This window comes from Ruditapes philippinarum, unplaced genomic scaffold (assembly GCF_026571515.1).
Source record: "Ruditapes philippinarum isolate M1 unplaced genomic scaffold, ASM2657151v2 ctg2273_1_1_1_1, whole genome shotgun sequence".
Classification (NCBI taxonomy): Eukaryota; Metazoa; Mollusca; class Bivalvia; order Venerida; family Veneridae; genus Ruditapes; species Ruditapes philippinarum.
This window is the reverse complement of record NW_026851591.1, coordinates 67046-89144: the sequence shown is the minus strand read 5'-3', so window position 1 is coordinate 89144 and position 22099 is coordinate 67046. Positions and strand designations below refer to the sequence as shown.

Here is a 22099-nt window from a genome sequence, read left to right as displayed (position 1 = left end):
CATATTTAAGCTTACACTTATTAATATTACACATTATTGTATAGGATTTTTATAAACTTACAGCATATGTTTCAACAGAATATATTGTTGTTTGTATACAAGTTATATTAGAGATTGACATGCTCACAAAACAGTGAAAATCCTAGTGATAAAATTGTTTTACATTAAGTTCACATAGAGTTGGGGTCAATTAATTCTAAGAGGAACATAAGGTACCACTGGCACTCACAGGGGGAGAAGAAGTGGTTACCAAGAGAGACCATGACATACTCTTGTATAAATGTGAGGGGAAAGGTACACAATTTTAAACTCAAACAAAAAAATTGTCCCAATTGACAATGTCAGATTTTCTGTCAATATTTCTATTATTAGAACAAAAAGAAGAGTTTTAAATAAGTCATAGAACGCTATTTGCTCATATGTGGACATTGCTTCTTTCTTTTGTATACAGTCTTATACTTGCTATAATTATGTTACATACATACATACACACATATACATATATAGAAAGCTTTTAGGTGTTTTCTATTGATTTATATTATTAACCAGGTAAATATTTTTGTATGGGTCATGGGACTGAAATGCTCAGAAATTTATATTAACATGAGCTAAGGCTGCACCAAATTTGTGTATTTAAATCTTTTTACAGATCTCTTTTTGTTTAAATACTCATGATTCCCAAGAGTCATCAACATGAAACAGGGGCTTAATTCTGATAGCTATATTTTTGAAGTTATGCCCCTTTTTAACATAGATTTTTTTTATCAAAAGTGGATATTTTAACAGACAAGTGATAACACTGTTTTAATTTTATTTTTAAGTTTAGTTTTAATTTTATTTTTAAGTTTAATTATTTTATCTTTATAAAACACTGTCACATTATTATGTTAACTGGTCTCTACTAGCTATGTTACACAATTGGGTAAGTGTTTGCCAATCATTGTCTAATGGAGAAGTTCACAATAACTGTCATATAAACAATATTTGTTATAAAGGTCAGGAAATCTCAAGGTATAAAATTTGCATGAACATTTTTAATTTTGTGTACATATTGAACTTAATTAGTTATTTATCAGTGAGTTCTTATTCTTAGCATTTTAGTTGTTAAATATTTTTTTTCATCTTAATCAGGATTTTTATTTTATGAGATTTTAAATATAAATTTTATTCCCATAATTCAATGCTCAATTTAATGAGATGAGGAGGGGTTAATGTATATTTGATAGATATTTATTTGACAATCTGTTTGTTTAATTGTAGAAATATTGGATAATAATATTTTATTTTGTTATCTATGGTGATGCTTTTTTTCGCAAAAAATAAAGAAAATGAAATCCAAGGAAAGGTATACTTCTTTGATAGATTGCTAAATTAGTTTTGATAATTCTAGATGATTTTGGCTGCACAAAGATTGCTTTGAAACTCCTTCATATTTGCATACCTTCCCATTGCTGGTCAAATTATTATTATGAAATAGTTCTAGCACATGAAATAGTTCTAGCACATGAAATAGTTCTAGCACACAGATTATTGATTTATGATTATTCTGTACCAGTAGTGTAATAGGCTTGTCCTTTGCAGAATTGTCTATTTCTAATTAAGGGAAGACTATATATCTTGCCTGGCTTTATTCTTGTGACAAAAGTCTGCTATTATCTAACTAATTATCAAAGAATTAAAGCATAAATTTTGTTTTAAAGTGCCAGTAGAAAACAGATTTAATATGATAACAAAATGTGACTCGAGTTAAGTGCAGTATATTGTAGTTTTAATAGCCATGATCAAATTATGAGCCGCATCATGACAAAACCAACATAATTGGTTTGCGACCAGCATGGATCCAGACCAGCCTGCGCATCCGCGCAGTCTTATCAGGATCCATGCTGTTCGCTTACCAACTCTATTACAAGTAGAGAAACTGATAGCGAACAGCATGTATCCTGATCAGACTGCGCAGATGCGCAGGCTTGTCTGGATCCATGCTGGTCGCAAACCCATTATGTTGGTTTGGTCGTGACGCGACTCTTATATAGTTTACTGGTGGATTAAAGCCTTTTATTGCTTACAAATATATGTCTACCTCAATACATATATAACCAAAGCTAGTTAGAACAACATTGTATGAAGTATTGCATGTCTCGTTATGTATAATAGTCAGTTGAATGAAAAGTAATATATGCAGTGCAATCGAGAACAAAAAATGTATATCAAATACTAAACATTGATTTATTAAGACAGGCTTTACAGTACTTACACATTGAATAATGTTTGTTATTAGGTAAGTTTTTGAGATTGAAACTGAAATCCCATCACAAAACAATACACCAAACCATCGTTTTTAAAGTCAGAACAATCAGAATGTCATAAACTATATCTATTTGGAAGTAAATAAAATAAGACTCTTTTCACATTGTTAAGTTATTGTGTATACTTGTTGAATATTTGCAAAGATATCATGCTTCTTATAGTTATGCTTTAATGTGTTACAGAATGTATCATTTTGATACAGTTTTAAGTATTTGATGAACTATTTTAGATTTAAATTTACAGTTTAAGCTTCTTTAGCATGTCTTATTTTTTAATTCTTGCCTTTTATATAGATATATCTGTGATTATTATTATTATTAGGTAAGGATGATTGAACAATGAATATTTGGTACCTAGCTCTGTGCTGGAAGCCCTGTTGTCTAAACCAGTAGAATTATTGGTATAAAATGATAACAGATCTTGATATTAGGGCTTCTTACAATCAGTTTGGAGGTAAAAACATTCGGTATAAAATAATCAACTGACAAAGTGATAAAAAAATTCTTAAAAATTAATGATAATCATTGCTTATGTGTAGAATTAACTTGAGAAAAGGTGCTGCTTTTATTAAAGTTGTTCAAATATGTTGCAACATCTTGTATAAAAAAGTTTAATTGAAGGATGCAAAAATCGTTACCATGCTTATAAAAATTATAGTTAGGGGCAGTATGTTTTAGTATTTACATTGTATGAAATGAAAAGTTAAAAATCATATTGGAACTCAATGAATATCTTATCATCGGCTTTTAAGTATGTATGTACAAAGTACCTTTGTTGATCATTTTTGATATTTCAAAATACAACCAATATATTCACTCATGGTAGGTCATAAAACCAATATTGTTATTGATGTTAGGTCATATATGATTACCTTGATGTTGGTTCATATTTAATTACCTTGATGTTGGGTCATATATAATTACCTTGATGTTAGGTCATATATAATTACCTTGATGTCGGGTCATATTTAATTACCTTGATGTTAGGTCATATATAATTACCTTGATGTCGGGTCATATATAATTACCTTGATGTCGGGTCATATTTAATTACCTTGATGTTGGGTCATATTACTGATATTTTCACTGATAGTTGGTAACATAACCATCATGTTTGTGAAGTTGGTTATATATATAACAGATATTTTCACTGAGTGTAGGTTATATAACAAATTACACTGTTTGGATATATAACTGATAATTTTACTGATGGTATGTCATATATCCAATATTTTCACCTTTGAAACAATATAACTGATATTAAACCAATGTTGAATCATTTAACCAAAATGTTCACTGATTTGTCTTCCAGGGCTTTATGTAATATAAATGAGAATTACAAGTATAAAACTTTATATTCATTTTAAGCAGTCTCTGTCACAGTTTTTATTGTACAGCTGGTGTACAGGCTAGCCCCTGTTTTTTTAAACTCTAGTTAATAATATACTTTTAAAAAAAATTTCTTATTTCATCGGTACTTTTTAACTTTAATTTGGTTGCAAAAAATATTAAAATTAGATATATTTTACATGTTTTGACCTTTATATTTTCATTTCTATTTTTTATATTATAAAAGGTGAAAGGTTTTTAAGCCAATTTTTGTTTAGTTACAATTTCTCTTGTGTTTGCAATAATGCCCAAATAACAAATTTACTCGTATAAAAAAATGCTTTTGTACATAACTGTACTTGTACTTTTCTATTGAAAATGTGTCAAATTTCAATCATATTCACACACATGCACAGTGCGTTACTTGGAGAGCAGGTTTTATTTACCCGAACTCTGTCACACTGTCTGTCAGGAATAAGAATAGAGCATGCTCATTGATCAGCTCATTTTTTGTGGGGTTTACAAATTGTGATGACAGATAAAGGGATAACAATAGAAAAGACATATCCAGGTGCTCGTTCATTGGTTACTTCTTTCTGGGTTGACAATGTGTGTATGATTCAAAAGAGAAAGAAATTCAAAACACTTGGCAACCTGATTTTTATTCTGGGGTTATGTCCCCTTGTACAAATCAGATAGCCTGGTGTTTTGATCCTCTTTCTTGTACTTGATGGATTTTAAAATAAAGATGAAAACTTTTGTATTTAGTCCTTTTGAAAAGCTTCTGTGTGACTGACTTGACATTAATTATTTGCAGGTAAATGTCATAAAAATATTGTTACTGGTTGTTATTGATAGGGCATTTTTTGTTAAGTTTGATATTCATGTAATAAATCATGGTGTAAGTTGAGACTGTACTGATGCTTGTATATGACTTGTTTTGTTGTGTGGAATTTTGCCTATACATACATTGTATTATATGCATATGTATTTGTTTGTTTGCATGTACCAAATCCATTATCAATTAAATATGAAGCTGAATTAATTCCATGTTTGTGTTCTATTTTAAATTATCATGTGAATTGTCATAAAATGAAGGGGATGACAAGAAGTGTTACTGTCATCCCTGTTCGTAAGTGTTCAAAAAAGTGTATAATTCATTTCCTGTTCATTTCGTGCATAATTGGAGTTCAGAATACGTAAATTTGTTGACGTGTCACTTGCAAGTTATATCCCTAAGTCAAATTTCAAAGTCACAGAAACTGTACTTGTCATATAAATATGAGATTGTACCCAGTCTGTTACTTCTTCAAGTATAAAATGTAATTCAATATATACTGGTACATATGACTTTCATCAATGGATGATTCATAACCAAACTTAGCACTCCTATCTTGTAGACCTTATGATATGTGATTGCTGCCCTACTGTTTGAAAGATTTGCTGCTGTCTATTGCAACAAAAACAATATTGCCACGTTTTACTGCCATTCAGAGAAAATAATTAGCAGTCTTACTTCTAAATTAAATTAGCAGTCTTACTTCCGCCATTAAATAGAACGAATTACAGTCTTACTTCCATTAAATAGAACAATTTGTCTTATTTCAATTAAAATAGAACAATTTACAGCCTTACTTCCATTTAATAAAACAATTTGCAGTCTTACATCGATTACATAGAACAATTTATAGTCTTACATCCATTAAATAGAACAATTTACAGTCTTACTTCCATTTAATAGAACAATTTACAATCTTACTTCCATTAAAATAGAACAATTTGCAGTCTTACTGTCCTTAAACGAGAACAAGTTGGAGCCTTTACTGTCCATTAACATAGAATTAATTTGCACCTCATTAACTTAGAACACCATGGAATTATACAAGCTTCTAATAACACTTCCTGGTGTGTGGGGACATGTAGTGAGAGCATACTGTGCCGTTATTTACAAATTCGTTATCATCGCCTCCTTAACCACAAAAAACTTCACATGTATTTATACTTAGTTTGTCCTTTAAAGGGCCATTTAAAATGATGCAGAAGTAGGTTTGAGATATCCGGTCCTTTCTTGCAGAATCCTGCTATGTTGTATATCATGTAGTTATTTGTATTTTGCCATTTTATTTGTTGATGTGATTTTATTCCAATTTTAACATGATAACATAAATAACTATATATTTGACTTTAAAATTGTTCGGTCAACAGGTCAAGATCACGGAGACAGAGGAAAAATCCTTTTGAAAACCTTGGTAGGGGTATTGCTCATGGCAACATGATGGTCCCTTTTTATTTTAAGGTTGAAACTGGATGAGGACATTGCTCACTGACCCCTATTGAAAGCCATAGTGACACTTTAACAGTTAGAAAATCCGACGATCAACAACTCGAGAATGTACAAGCCTAGATTCATTGCCAGTGACAAGTTGAGGACTTGTCCATTAGGCCAATAATCTAAGAAGAAACAAGAAGAAACTCCGTAGAGACAAATTGATGATCCTTGTTATAAGTCAAAGTCACAGTGGACACTCCCCAATACTGATCGCTTCTTTTTACCTGTATATTTTCTTACGACAGCATCAATGGTTTGTCAGAAAAGATCAAGTAAAATCGATACTGAAAAACGTTTTAAGCGTTTGCATAGCCCGGTCCCGGACCATTCTGTTTGAAACATAATGAAAGCACAGACTTGGGTGTATAATGCTTCAATACGCGGAGTTCTTGTTTTTGTATCCATGCAGCGGATAATTAAAGTCGAGTGTAATTCCTAACAGGAAAATTTAGTTATACTTCAATTTAAAGTTTCACATTGTGCGCCATAATATACAACAAACATTAGAAACGCTAACATTATTAAAACACCTGACCCTTACATTTGAGGTCACAAAAGAGACAAAGTGATAAGTAACGGGACAACTGGTTCAAATGTTTTTTTCCATTCAAAGTGTGGCAATACTTGAGATCCAGTTGCCGACCTTTTCACCTCAAAACTTCAAGGACGTTCTTCTCGTAACCCTCACATACTTTCTTTCCCTAAAACCTCGCTGACCCCCTTCCCACTCAACCTGAATGTTTATCCACATGAATACCTCCGGTTATTTTTTAATGTTTATCGTTTAGAATTCGGGACAATCACGTGTACTTTTCCATCAATTGTTTGTACAATATGTCTCTAGCTATAACTTCAGTGACTTTATTTAAGCTATACCAGCTTTATAAAAGTAAAACAAAGACAACAAACGATCTAATTTTATTTATAAATTGGAAAATATAGGATTCAAAGTCAACACTTATAAAAAATATTTTAAATAATACAAATTTAAGAATAAATTTTAAAGTTTGAATATAGAGATCTATTTACACATTTGTTTAACAAATGACAATAATAAGGTAATTTCAGGGCTCATTCAAATACTATTTAAATATTAGACAATTAACATTAACAATCACTATATACATCAGTGACATTTTGAGAATAAATTCAACATTTCCATTAAAATAAAGTCAGTATAGGGATAATGTTCGTATAAATAATCAGTAAATTATAACAAAAAATAACAAGAACAAAAAAAAAGTTAGTGGTTTTATGAACAATCCTAATTTCATACAGGTAAAACAAATTCTAGTTTCAAGGAAAAAAAGGTAGTCTTAAATAAAATACCAAAGAAATAAATAATCCTATGTTTAGCAAAGATTGAACCATCCCTTCTTCTCGTATGCCCTTGTCCATATACCCATCCCACGAAGAAAATTTAATATAATAAAATCAAGACTTGAAGAAAAAAAATATAGCTAGACAGTATCAGTCTGTGAGATAGTTTCAGTTATTGTGAAAATATAAATTATTCTTGTAATATGTTATGAAATTATGCCTGAAACACCTATTTTACAAGTTGATGATTTCCTGGAATAACTATAAAAAGACAAAGTGATATATACATTGTATAATTCAAAAATAATAAGTTCTGCATTTATGTAAATAACTGATTTTATGTACACGGGTACTAGAGTAACAAAATAAAAAAACAACTCATTGGTCAAATTGAGGTAGACAGGTGGAATTAATGGGTGAAGTGTAAAATAGTTGAGCAACTAGGTAAAATAATGTATTAAGGTAGGTATGGTCAGTTCTCGGTGGCTGCATGGTCAACAATAAAACACATCACATCATAACACAAAACACGAAATACAAGTCAACAAAGTTCAGACGGGAATGTTTATCCAATCCAAGATCTCCGGACATTTAACTACATAAACATGAATCTGGGCACCGGCACTTGGTTCCAACTCATTTGTCATTATATTGAAGACATGTCATATAACTGATTGTCATTTATATGGAAAATCATCGATAAAATGACAGTTGTATTGAAACCCGAGTGCCTATGACTAAAACGTCCTACTTGCCCATCAAGTTATAATATCAACAATAGCGTATCTACTCGTAAGAGTGACTGTGTACGTATGCACAAAAAGTTATCTTGTCAAGTTAGCAAATACGAACTCTTTTAATTCAAATGTAGGAGCCAAGGGTAACACACAAAAGCGATTTCTAAAAAGGGTGTTTTTTTATTTTAGTACTTGGTTTTAAATTTTCACTTAAGACAGGTAATATAGGTTTTAAATGGAAAAGGATTGAACATAGCATGGGAAAAATCTTAAAACATGTACTCATTTGCTGTCATGTTAAGTGACAAAAGGTAAAAAACTTGAAAACAAAAACAAAAATCACACTAAAGGATGGATCAAGATAAGGTACATTCCATTGTGAAGATACGTCAAATCTGGGCTCATTCAACTTCGGGTTGCATTCCATTCCAAGAATATGTGAATTCTGGGTACAATCGATTTGGGGTGCATTCCATTCAGCGCATACGCCATGTTTTGGTTGTGTAAATTGTTTATGATAGCTCTATATCCGGAAAGAAACGCTATGGTGGAAAACCTAATACACGTTCAATGCTGTCATGTTACCACTTTTTCTCTAAAATAGAAAAGTAATTTTACAATTAACGGTAAGTTTAAAACGAAAAATAATGGACCCGAATTGACCTTGCTTTTCAAAGACCAGAGAAGAAGTACAGTGTATCGATGATTTTAAACTGTAAAAATAATGAAAATACAAGTATATTACTTTTTCTTTTAAAAGTAGTCAAAAAATGTTGAAAAAGTTAATCAGGATACCAATTTGTACTCGTGAATGTTCAAAATTAATACTACATGTATATGATAAATAAACTTCTTTCATTGAGAATAAACCATAAACTTTGAGAAAGAGATTTAAGATATAATAAAATAAATGAAAAAAAAACGAAAAAAAAACAACAAAAAAACTTAAAAATTTATAACAAAAATGGTCTTAAATGATGGCCAGTATAAATGGTTATTTAAAGCTTAGAACAATCTACACAGATGCATTGCCATGTAATAAGGATGTATCACTTGAGGTCAAATGTACCACAGGTAAAGGGGGGGGGGTATGCATTGGGGATACTTGGTCAAAAAGGTCCACTATTTCATGTAAAAAACATTGATAAAATCTCCAGGGAAAATTCGCCTACAATAACATACATACAGACAAGTTCTAAACGGTCACTTATAAATAATTAGCCGACTACATTAAAAAGTTTTCAAATCTTTGCTTACAAAACATTCTTTTGTTATATTTCAAACATGTTCACTGTGATAATCAGAATTTTTGTTCTGTACAAAATATTCAGGAAAAAAAAAGAGAATTACATGTGACCGTTTAAAACAATTTAACGTTTTTCGATATCATCATTGCACGTGAAAGATATTTTAAACATTTGAAATACTAGTGTTAAAGTACTACATGTACAATAGAGCCATATTTTACATATAAAAGCATTACCATGTCGACAATTTTAACAGTTAATCAAACATTTTCTAACAACGCTAAGCTGCGACAACAACGCTTTTTTCTTTATTAGACGACTATTTTTATATTAGTGTAACTAATTACAATAAGTATTTGATTTATTAATAATGACTAACTACTTTACTAATATTATATAACTCTAATACATAACGACATTAAAGCCGCGTCACGACAAAACCAACATAATGGGTTTGCGACCAGCATGGATCCAGACCAGCCTGCGCATCCGCGCAGTCTGATCAGGATCCATGCTATTCGCTTACAAACGCTATAACAAGTAGAAAAACTGATAGCGAACAGCATGGATCCTGATCAGACTGTGCGGATGCGCAGGCTGGTCTGGATCCATGCTGGTCGCAAACCCTTTATGTTGGTTTTGTCGTGACGCGGCTCATTTCATTTCTAAAAAAGACATCGTTGTACCATACACACACTTATAACCAGGTACGCCATTACAAAAGCTACTCATAACTAGCAAACGCTTCAGTTGGTGAGAAATTCATTCAATTAAAAAAGCGAAATCGCACATATGACATGCCATATCTTTTCGCTAAGCAATACAAACTTATTCAACAAACAGAATGCCACTCGTCTGCATTTTATTCGGGGTATTTCAAAAGAACATACTTTTTAACTTGGGAGGATTTTTTTTAACAAAAAGATTTCACACAATTGTTAATAATGTATGGTTCCAGACAAAGTCAATGTCAATCTGCGTTCTATTCTACCCGATTCCATAAACAAACCATACATACTTTCTTCAAATAGATAAATTTACCTACGTACCTAGAAATAGAGCCGCGCGCTTTTCGCTTACAACCTGCTTGCTTTAATAATTAGTAGTTCTTTATTCATTGACAATAATTATACTCCGTGTTTAAATCTGTAAAAAGCTTGTACGCAAAGCAGCAGTTAATGGTTAAAACAATAGGCATGATGTGTTGTTATTTTAAATCTGCATTTATATTTTAAACAATTCATAATATTTTTTGATAAACACAGCCCTTGTTGCTATTAATAAACACATTTATTTATGTAAAATGAACGCTGCCCGTGCACGAATTCAACTAAAGGCACTAGAGACTATCCTGATATATTATTACATGGTAGTAGAAAATTAGAACTTTTCCAATACACTCCTCAATTGCTACAAATTTTAGTACAGCATTAGTTTGCTTTAGAACTCTTTCTCTGTTGTTAAGCAGGTACATGTACTAATATCACTAAGTTCATGTTCTAAAATTATAAATTTCATTGTCTAGCAAATGTACTAATAAGTCGTTGCAATATATACTTGTACTTATGGCAATAGAAGTTGAAATAGTACGACATCAAAGCATGGAGAAATAACAGCAAAACATCAAGCTAAACTCGGTATCAGCTGAAAGCGTACTGTGCTGACTTATATCTAGGATATACTATTTACCGCTGGTCTATATTTGGAATATACATGTACCACACAGTTCTGGCTTATATTTATGATATATCATACTGCGCCGGTCTATATATAAGATATATCATAAAATACTGGCATAAACGCATCTAGAATATATCGTAGAGTGCTGGCCTACTTCTATCTTCAAAGCTGAAAACAAGCACTAAGTGTAATAGAATGTACTAATTATCAGATTTAAAGCGTTTATATACAGCAATAATCTAAAATGGCTGAACTGACTGCAGATAGTAATCAGTTGAACTATAAGTATTAGAATGAGGCGTACTGCAAATTTTCTTATGTCCTTTCTTCCAAGCTGTTTTCTGACATACTGTCGAACAATACCACGCCCTGTGACACTTTCCACAGCCTGAAATTTAAATGTCATCCCCGGAATAAATAAACATGGAAAAAATCATACACTCTATGTTTTAGGACAAGGGATATCTTTTTTAATTCTAACAGTCAATGCATTTGACTTTATGATATATGTGCTTTGAAATATGATAAATTAATGAAATACTTGCGGTTGCTATAATAGTATATATATTAAATATGGTATAAAGCTAACTACAGCAGATATAAAAAACAACACTTTTGGGTGTCCAATATTTCGAAGACATACAGATGTGCACTTTCTTACAGAGAAATTTGGTATACATGTAATTAATATAGTGGCGTTTATGGTATCAAAATTTGCAAATATGTATTGACTACATGGTGGTTTATACATTTAATTGAATTTTGATTATCACCAGAACTTGGTTACGCGTAAACAGCTCTGCGATGAGGAATTGTGCCTTTTGTAAATGCGTTATTGCTTTTTAGATACATGGATTTTTAATGGAACAAGGAACAGCCAAACTCCATACACTCGAACACTTTGGTTGATCTATAGATGACGTGAACGCATCATATACTATATAGTATTTAATAACAGTCTATAACGAGACAAAAAAAGCGTTAATATCACAATTCTGCAACTTTTATTTTTCAGCCATCCTTTTTATTACATGAATCCAAAATTCTGATAATAATCAAATTTCCAATACAAAATAAAACTGTTGTAAGGTCAATACATTTCTGAAAATTGTAATAACAAATTCGCTTACAGTTTGCTCATGAATGTATACAGAATTTCCAAGTAACCAAGTGCACACTTTCTTTTGCAAATGAGTAAACAATACTTTTGTTTATTCAAAATATCATTTTTTATTTTTATTATTTTATTTTAAGGCAGTTTCTAGTATTCACTATAAGAAACAACAACAAACAAGAGGGCCATGAAATCGCTCACCTGTATATAGGCCCCTGGGCCAATGCCAATTTTAAACCAGGGACTTTTATTTGAACAAACTTGGTAGACAGCCATTAGAAGATGTTGAACATGATAAATATCTAAGCTTTAACTCTTTGGGGGTTTTTATAAGAAGATTTTTAAAAGTTTTTACTATATACATATAGGAAAAAAAACAATGACCCCCTCCCCACCAGGGGCCAATTTTGACCCCAGGGCTTTTATTTATTCAAACTTGGTAGACACTAACTAGAAAATATTACATGCTTAGTATCAAAACTCTAGCTCTTTTGGTTTTTCAAAAGAAGTTTTTTTAAGTTTTTACTCTATACAAAATAACGAAAATCAATGACCCCCTGGGGCGGGGCCAATTTTTACCCCATTGCTTTTATTTGAACAAACTTGGTAGACATTCACTAGAAGATGTTTCATGCTTAATATCTAAGCTCTAGCTATTTGGGTTTTTTTAAAAGAAGATTTTTTAAGTTTTTGCTATATACAAATAAGGAAAATAAATGATCCCTCGGGGCGGGGCCAATTTTGACCCCAGGGCATTGATTTAAAGAAACTTGGTAGACACTGACTAGGTCATGTTTCCTGCTAAATATTTAAGCTCTAGCTCTTGCGGTTTTCTAAAAGAAAATATTTTAAGTTTTTACTATATACAAATAAGGAAAATCAATGACCCCCCGGGGTCGGGGCAATTTTCACCCCAGGGTATTTATTTGAACAAACTTGGAAGACACCCACTAGAAGATGTTTCATGCTTAATATTTAAGCTCTAGCTATTTGGAGTTTTTAAAAGATTTTTTTAAAGTTTTTTTACTATATAGTTGACTACCAAAGGAACATTCCTGTGAAGTTTGGATGAAATTGGTTTAGTGGTTTATGAGGAGATGTCGTTTGAAGTAAAAGTTTACGGACGATGGACGGACAACGGACTGACGCACGAACGCCGGACGAAAAGCGATCACAAAAGCTCACCATGTCACTTTGTGACAGGTGAGCTAAAAACCCATCAGGATTTTATTATTCACAAATGTTAAGTGCGGACTAGTAGAGTTATATGTACAAAAAGCACACTTACCTGGATATTTTTCTTTTTTGTCTGTCTTTGCTTCCTTTCCACATTCTGTACACAATTCAGGACCTTCTCCTTCAAACTTACATCTCGTACACTGACACCAAAAGTTGTAACCACTAGATTTAAAATAAACATGGTAAACAAGTTAAAATATGTTCTTAATTAATTATATATAATAGTTGCAACTTTCTTTTCGTATGTTTCACAGGGCGAGAAAAATGTGCAGCCTGGCCGGGACTCGAACCCAGCACATTCGGAATACCGTATCGCGGCTCTACCGCTAACCGGCCGCTTCGCACTATCTCTCCTAATAATCTCCCCCATAATATTGGTGATACATAACTAGTGATTGTTTTTAAATATTATTATTTACTTATGATTAGTTTGAAATTTATTACTTAGTGATTATTTTAACGATATTTTATACGATATAAGTTCAAATTAAACTTTTTAAAAAACTTATCAAGTATAATATCATTAAATAGGATTCCGCCCTTTCAGAGACTGAGTGTACGGACCCCGGACATGTCACCAATTATGCGAATTCCCCTTAAATTGAAAACGGCCATTATAACATATACATTACCTTTCATTTTTCATAAAATATACTACCGTTTTTCACGAAAACATATCAGAATAAAAGTAAAGAAAAGAATCATTTCAAAACCAAATATTAAATGAACAAATATAAAAATTAGACAGAGCATTAACAAATTTGAGTTAAAACTGTACAGTAATTAAAAACAGTTACAAATAGGAGATAGTATTATATCAAAGTTTTCCTCATAAAAAATGAATCAAAAGCTAAACCGGAAAAGCCACGCCCTCCTCTCTCTTTTGGGCATTTTTGTGTTGATATAGGTTGTGTAAAGTTCCTCTCCCGCTTGGATTGATTTCTTAGCTCTGACCAAAACTCCAGGAACGCCGTCTAGAACCTGAAATTACCATATCCGATCTTTATGCGTGTAATTAAAGATAGAATGAATCAACTTACATTGTAAAGGTTTCAATTTTGTTTCAAGGAACAAATGATCTTTTTCTAACACAGTAACGATATAAGTTTTAATTAAATTGCTTCAACATATTGTTAATAGTCAAACTTAAACCCAACAAATGTTAAAATAATTGTTCCGACTTTCGTCTTCTTTATTCATTCAAAAATTGATTAGGTGAAAAATTATGTATTTCTTAGGCCTGGTTACAGAGGCACCTTGATGGGTTACGGAAAGTACCCAAATATGCCGATTTTTATGTCTTCATTATACATGGTTTCCCTTAATGTCACGATAGTTGTTTAGATATGCCGAATATTTAGTACCAAAGCTTGATGTGGTTTATAACCCTGCTCAAACCTTACCTCGACGTTGTTATCACATGAATGATTCAAGCAAGCATGAAGCGGGAACATTCCAGCAAACATAGCGTCATCCGGGTCATTCAAGGTGTGCATACGAACTAGTTCTCTTTGAAAATAAATTTACATGTAATAAATTAAATAACAACAGCACAGAACTGTTCGAATCAAAATTATGTATATGTGCAAGATCAGTTAGCAATTATTGATTCAGTTATACATATTTGAAATAAGGTAAACCTCTTTTGTAGACATGTCTATAAATTTTATACGGAATTAATATTGACATATTCATTTAGAAATGAGAACGTGTTATATTTTTTGTGACATGCTACAGGTTCACGTATTCTATCTGAATGCCCATTTGACCAGAAAGATGTAGCAAAATGAAAAAAATCGAGGAATGTAAAAGACCTTTTATGTAATGTCTTTTAACACTAAGACGACAAAATGTTAATAATAAACGGTTATTGTAAATTGTTAAACAACATACATGTCCCAACAATGTTATTCAAAAAGCTTAATATATAGTCAAAACATTGAAGTTACCCCCTTGGATCTTGAGACACATTGTTTAGGAACACATTAAACGGAGGGGAGGGATCCGAGAATGCCTGAACATTGCACGTGGCTTGGAAGTACCGCCCATCAAATTCTTTATTGTTAATCTTCATACGCTGATTGACCGGTAGATACTCGTTGTCAAACACTTCTTGCATAACGGTGACCATCTTTGGTATCACAGCAGCGTTACTTGCATTTCCGTAAGCAATAAACCTTCAAAATAAAATAACTGAATAACTAATGTTTCTAAATCTGTATTATTTAAATGTAATACTTGCAAGTCCCTTAACATGTCAAATGCTGGCATTAAAGGTAGGTCTTGTCAATGATCTACAACATGAAAATCAAAGTGCAAACCTAATGTTCTCTTACACTGTTCAATGTGAATGTATATCTAAACTTTAAGTGACAGCTTTTTATGATTGTTTAATTGTTAAAGTAAGTAATTGAAAATAATTTTGATATACATACTTCCTGTATGGCGACTTTGCCATGGTCCAATTGGCAGCTGTGGGTTTATCCCTCCCTTCTTGTGCAGCCAGAGAGTTTGCCATACAAATAATTCTTGCCCAAATATTAGCTAGGACAAATGGACTAAATGACGCGTTCCAAACTCCTCTATAACATCGCTGATCTGTGCTCAGTGTTTTGTATTGTTCGCAAATTTCATGCAGTTTTTCAACGGCTGGATTCACACTTACACACAACACTTGATGATACATGGCCCAACTTTCTTCTCTACATTCTACGCTGCAATAAATTGCTTTTTGTCCACATTGTGTGCATTCAATACGCGGTCTGATTGGCCAATACTTATTGACTAATTTCTTCAGCTCTGGGCTTTTCGCAAGAACTTCCTTCCCGAAATATTCCACGGGGAGCATTAGACATTTAGCGCAGTGTAAGCAAGCAGCCACGTGTTGTGTATCTAATGTTTGTGCAAGCACAGCAGGTTTGTCTCTGAAACAATTTTCTCCAGGAGAAATATTTTCTGATGCCACAATAGCTCTACCAAATTGTGTGAAAACTACATTTACCTGCAATATTGGAAACAAAAGTTCACAAGAATATACCTCCAAAACAGTCCAAAATATTTATATAACGTTTTTGAATTGCAAATTTTCCTGGTAGCAGACGAAAGAGGAGATTTAAATCATTACCGTATAACAATATTTCAATAATTATTACCACAGTGTCAACGATTAAACGCCGTACCCCTTGACATTTGAAAATTCACAGAATTGTTATTTGATAGCATATTGTATTGCTTTTTTAACTGTATATAGAGGACATGTCACGATATTTGACACTTTAAAAATTTTGCACGTCAATTAAAGAATATGAACAGTAGAGTCTTTTTAACAACCCTCGTACATAGCTTTGTATTTTTTGTTAGGCTTTACTTTGTACCAACACAAAAGCGGTCATATGGCGACTATTCAGGTTTACTGGTACCCCTCCGTACACATCATTTCAGGCATGAAAAGGTACCTGATTAGAACAACCAATCAAGCAATTCAGCAAAGCAAGCTGGATAGCTATCTCACATGGAAGTGTCCAAAGTCCTTGGAGGGATTTGAACCAAAAGCGGTAAGGGGCAAGTGGTTTGAAGTCGGCTATAAAATGATTTATAAAATTGTCACTGAAAAAAACTAATGAATGCAAGCATGGAAAGTGTACAATAAATTTGGACCAATTTTCTAACTTTTTTAACATACCTTGGTTCCGTCTGTTAGAGGACCATACAATCTCTTTACTCGGATATTCTGAAACAGTAGCGGCATTTCTTTATCATTCTTGTCCAACTTACATCCTTGTCGTAGCCATGCCTCCGCGTGAACCGGAAGGTTTAGAGCGTCCAAAATTTGACCTGGTAAACAAAAATATTTACTGCTTATTAAAAATGTAATGGCTTTCAGTCAGATATCATATAAAGAAATATTGCAGATTTTATGTGAGTTACATTCTCGTTTAAGTGCAAAACATTACAAGTATAAGCTAAAGTTTTATATTTTCATTAGGGTTGGCAATATTTTAATTCTAGGTTTAAAGCTCGCTTGTTTACTGATCATCTAATGTGACATGCTAACTAATATGACATAAAGACCTCCGAGTTTCCAGTGTTGTACAGGCCTGAAATCTCCAGGTATACACTGACAATGTTGATACGCCTCCTTGTAGCGGCCCATCTCGTACAACAACGAGGCGATCTCTCCACGCAGGGTAAAATTAGCAGCATCATACTTCATTGCTTCCTTTAAAATGTAAAAATTAGTAATTGTATAAAGTTCACAGAGCAATGCATACAAATCAAATAGCTATTATATGTGCCTTATTTTGTAGTATTCATCTAGTAAAATGTTACGTTCAATTATGTGAAATGAAACATCCGAAAAGTTTTCCGGGTATCACAATTCCTTATAGAGATATGACGGACAGTGCTGAAATTTTAGTGATATTTATAAATCCGTCAAATATAATCATGCAATTTTTCCCCATGTTCTTTAAAGTGATATTCGATAGGAAAATGGAACTACATTATTTCAAATTAAACAGATTTTGCTCTTTCAAAATACATATTACATCAAAGTAACATAATTTAATGCAAACCTTCATTTTCTGCAATGCCTGATCATCATTTCCAGCCTTTCTAAGCTGAAGTGCTGCGCCATATTCCTTTACCGCCATCTTTGGATCTTGCATGAAGACTTCAAATGGTGGAAACTCTGTCATTCCCCACTTCTGCATAATCTCTTTCTCTAAGACTTCTAGTTCACTGTCACCAGGATATGAATCTTGTGAACTCATTTTAACTGCGTCATAAGTTTTCTCCTCAATATAGTTAGCAGACGACATAATTTCAACTTGCATATCTTTTAAACCTTTCTTCAGTTCACTGTCATTTGTATCAATGTCCAAGCCAAGTCTAAATGTTGCTAGAGCCTCTTCAAATTTACCAAGCTTTGATAAAGCACATCCCCACAGAGCGTACCCGGATGTTGATTTGGGATTCAGTTCTAACAAGCGTTTTGCGTCTACAATGGCGTCTTGATATTGTTTCATTTCATGTCTGCATGACGCACGCATCCTATAGGCGTCTAGTTTGTCCTCGTTATTGTCTGCCTTTATTACGGCTGTCAAATGTTCTTCGGCTTGTTTGAAGTTACCTTTCTCAAACTCGAACGAACCTCGTTCTAAGAAATCACTCGTAGACATGGCTACTTCTCAGATCTGAAATGTATTTTTTCACAATACATTTATTCACTTAATAAAACACATACCGTAGTCACTTTTTTAATATAAGTACAAAGTGCACAACAATATCTGCGATTCAGACAGGATTTTCGTAAATATCTTTTAAATACTGACTAGATTTATTTCAAATAAAGTGCATAATCCCCTTCATAGAAAGTTTGTTCATTGGCTCTTACAATAATTCACTTATTATATTTTCCCAAATTTTGGATTCAGCTTACATCTTGTATGGATTAATCTGCTGAACCATTTTGGTAATCAGAGAGATTTCTAACAAAATCGGTAACAGCAGAAAACAATGTTTCTGATTCAGACGTTTACAAATTTGAATTGAATAAAATCTATTAGTATCTAAAATGATATTGACAAAATAAAACGAAAATCGGGACTATTGTTAGATTTTTTCGCCATTCGCGTTGCACAAAAAGTCACATCAAAGTTGACAATTTAATATATAATCTTTAACTTATAATTTCTGTCGTTATATTTTATAATCTAATCCATATAATAATACAATGATAAAGACGTTTTTGCCTTAGATAAAAAAAACAACAACACAAAAACATTCAGGATGCGATGCGTAGTTTTCCCTATAATTTGTAACCGTAAAGAACTTATAGAATCATAGATTTTTATACATTTTTATCGTTCCAACACGCGTTTCGGCTGCGCATTCATCTCAATTAAGATGTATGCACAAGACATCGCCAAATTGTCTGCGTTATATCTACTGTATCTTTATTAACTTTCGATCACTTTAATGTCTACACGAGAGATACTTTAATCATTTATTGTTTCCAGAACTGACAGATAGGTTACCTGTAGCCTAAGATTAGTGTTCTTATTATTTTGATATTCAACAGCTTCTGGAACAGTATTGTAAACAGGGGAAATATCGCTATCATTACAAAAAAGAAAAACATGTTATGCTTTAAAACACTCATTTCTTTTAGCACAGGAGTGGTATAGTAGAGGTATAGTAAAATTAAAGTGTTCAAATAATCAAATATAACAATAGGCTTCATACCATTGCTTTTCTTGTATCTGTTAAAACATATTTTAATTGCAGACATAAGTTTACAAGATCAGCAAGAATATATACCATTTATTCATTCATCTTATACATGTACCTGTATCTGTTGAAACAGAAAATTTACAAAAAAAGGAAAGAAATATAAATAAAGAAACACACAAACAACGGAGAAAAAAAGAAAGAGAGAAAGCAACAAATAAACAAAGGGAAAAAACTACGCCGCATAAATCGAATTCATTAACAGAGGTATAGAATATGCGCTATGGCCGATCATAACCTTAGCACGTGCATGCGGCACGTGTAGCTCTGTTACCGGAACTTCTACAAATGTTTGATTATATTTATAATACTGGTCTTGAAAACATATTTTTTTGAAATTTGTTCTAGCTTCGTGGTTTACACATTAAATAAATTGAACTATTATATAATTTAATAATCAATTTTAAATGGTGATATAATGTGTGTGAATATCATTTCCGAACATGATTTAAATGTGATGAGATTTTTTAAATATTCAAATAAAAATATACATGTATATAAACCATACAAAGGCTCACTACAGCTGTACAGCTGTAACTGCGCATTATCACTCCTATACAGTATACCGGAAATATGTTTTACGTATTAGTATCGAATAAATTGTAGAAAAGAAAGAAAACGCAAATACCTTTTTTAAATATATATTTAATACTGTCCCGTCAATATTCTCACAACATTTATTACACTATATAAACTATTTGTATGTGTCATAAACTATCAACTATAACAGTTCAATCAAGTTCTGCATACTGCCGTGTATATATGAGAACACTAACAGATGTATCTGTCAAAACATTAATTGATTTCATCTGTGTACTACAGAGATGTATGCCACTGTGAAAGACAGCTACACGTACATACCTGCCGTGCTGATAAGCCTATTATCGGCTTTTTAGAGGTACGCAATGGGGTAATATACAGTTGTATGACGTTATATCTGATCGAAATGATGTAGTTACTCATGAATTATTTATTGTCGGGAGATGTATATTATTTTCTAAATAAATATTTTAGATCTTTAAAGATCCTGTAACACAATTTTTTCATGGTTTTATTTGATAAGTATGATGCTCAAATTTAAATTTGTCAATATTGTAAGTTCCAATAAGCATTATTTATAAAGATATTATCCAATTTAACATTTTATGTAAATAAAGGGAGGTAATTAGAACTTTATTTTCTATAAATTCTAAGTCAAATTTTACAATAAGAGATGAATGCGTGTAATTTATTGATTAAATATAATATGCACAAATTTTTGCAGTACACATTTTACATATTCTTCGATGTTTGAAAATTGTTTAATTTGCATAATTATATACATATATAATTTTTTGCAAGAGTGGTATACATATAGTAACAATATCGACCACAAAACATACAGGATCTTTAAAGTTTTTGATAGTTTGCCAACAAAAAAAACAACAAAAAAAAAACGAAGCTTCGGCATATGATCACACTAAATGTTTCGTTTTCCAAAAAAATAATATATATATCACCATGGTAACGAAAATTCAGTCGGGAAAATATTTAACTTTATTATATACTTTTAAATGAAATATTATGAAATATTCATGAAATAAAATACGTAATTTCATTTTCCGTATTTTCACTGTAAAAAATTATTTTTCACTGCAGTGAAACATATTTTCAGTATTATCACTGGTGTCTTGCCGGACTACTTTCTTTTAAATTCTGCCAGTACTCAAAATTTTAGGGAAAGTCTTTCAAATTTTAATGTCCAGAAAGGGAAAAATGTATATAATAAACAGAAAATTCAAGTTTTTTTTCAATAAATACATGATTTATTTTCACCTTGTGGCATGAAAATTACCATATTTCACTCGTGGCTACCGCCACTCATGAAATATTTATTTTCATACCACTCGATGAAAATAAATCATGTATTTATAGAAAAAACTTGAATATCCTCTATTTATTTTATTATTATTTTAAGCTTACTGGCTAGGTTGATTAAGTAGACGTATGTCAGTATACCATGTGAGAAACTGATTTAACTTTTTATTTAAATACATTTTATTGCAAAAAACAACAATATATAGAGGGCCTAGATACATGTTCCAATTTACAAAGACGCCTCCGCCCCCTCAATCACGTGGTATAGAAAAAGAAAACCTCTAAATGGAACCCTTGCATATGCTAACGGTATATGTTTTTTGGGTATTTATATTGGAAAGCGGTCCAAAATAATGTCATTTAGCAATAAAAAATTATTTCCAAGAAAATGAAGTATTTTAAATTAAATTAACTAAAAAAATAACTGCGTTGATCGCCGTCATATGAAAGCTGTGATAATCGCCGTTAATGATTTTACGAAAAGTTCTATTTTGAAGACAATCCTCGCTAGAAAAACAATTATTTCGTTTAACAATCGAAATATTACACACGGCATGGTACCAAACGGCGCGATGTCGTACTGTAGTATATGTATTGTCGTCCTGTCTCACGACAAACGGCGCGTTGTCGCGCGGTGCGTTGTCGCGATA

The 22099-nt window shown here is 32.0% G+C and overlaps 1 protein-coding gene across 2 annotated transcripts; it reads right to left on the bottom strand.

Annotated features, from left to right (window-relative positions):
- Positions 1 to 6870: 6870 nt before the first annotated feature.
- LOC132755020 (uncharacterized) lies at positions 6871 to 20430 on the bottom strand. 2 transcript variants are annotated; one of them, XM_060745909.1, is made up of 11 exons: positions 20221 to 20430; positions 17876 to 18496; positions 17373 to 17520; positions 16984 to 17135; positions 15737 to 16302; positions 15251 to 15478; positions 14705 to 14810; positions 14158 to 14282; positions 13351 to 13463; positions 11253 to 11336; positions 6871 to 8616 (listed from the first exon to the last, which is right to left on the bottom strand). In XM_060745909.1, exons 2-11 carry the CDS (start codon positions 18479 to 18481, stop codon positions 8603 to 8605), a joined length of 2142 nt encoding a protein of 713 aa, XP_060601892.1. In that variant the 5' UTR covers positions 18482 to 18496; positions 20221 to 20430; the 3' UTR covers positions 6871 to 8602. The 2 variants fall into 2 exon arrangements, with proteins under 2 accessions (XP_060601892.1, XP_060601821.1); XM_060745838.1 differs by having other exon boundaries at positions 6871 to 11336.
- Between the last annotated feature and the right edge of the window lie 1669 nt (positions 20431 to 22099).

Bases quoted from the DNA above. Each gene is read 5' to 3' on its own strand.
- LOC132755020 (XM_060745838.1), bottom strand. From the start codon at position 18,481: ATGTCTACGAGTGATTTCTTAGAACGAGGTTCGTTCGAGTTTGAGAAA. The intron at 17,521-17,875 runs GTTTGCATTAAA...TACATTTTAAAG, and splicing joins AGGCATTGCAGAAAATGAAG to GAAGCAATGAAGTATGATGC. The intron at 11,337-13,350 runs GTAAGTGTGCTT...TTTAAATTTCAG, and splicing joins CAAAAAAGAAAAATATCCAG to GCTGTGGAAAGTGTCACAGG.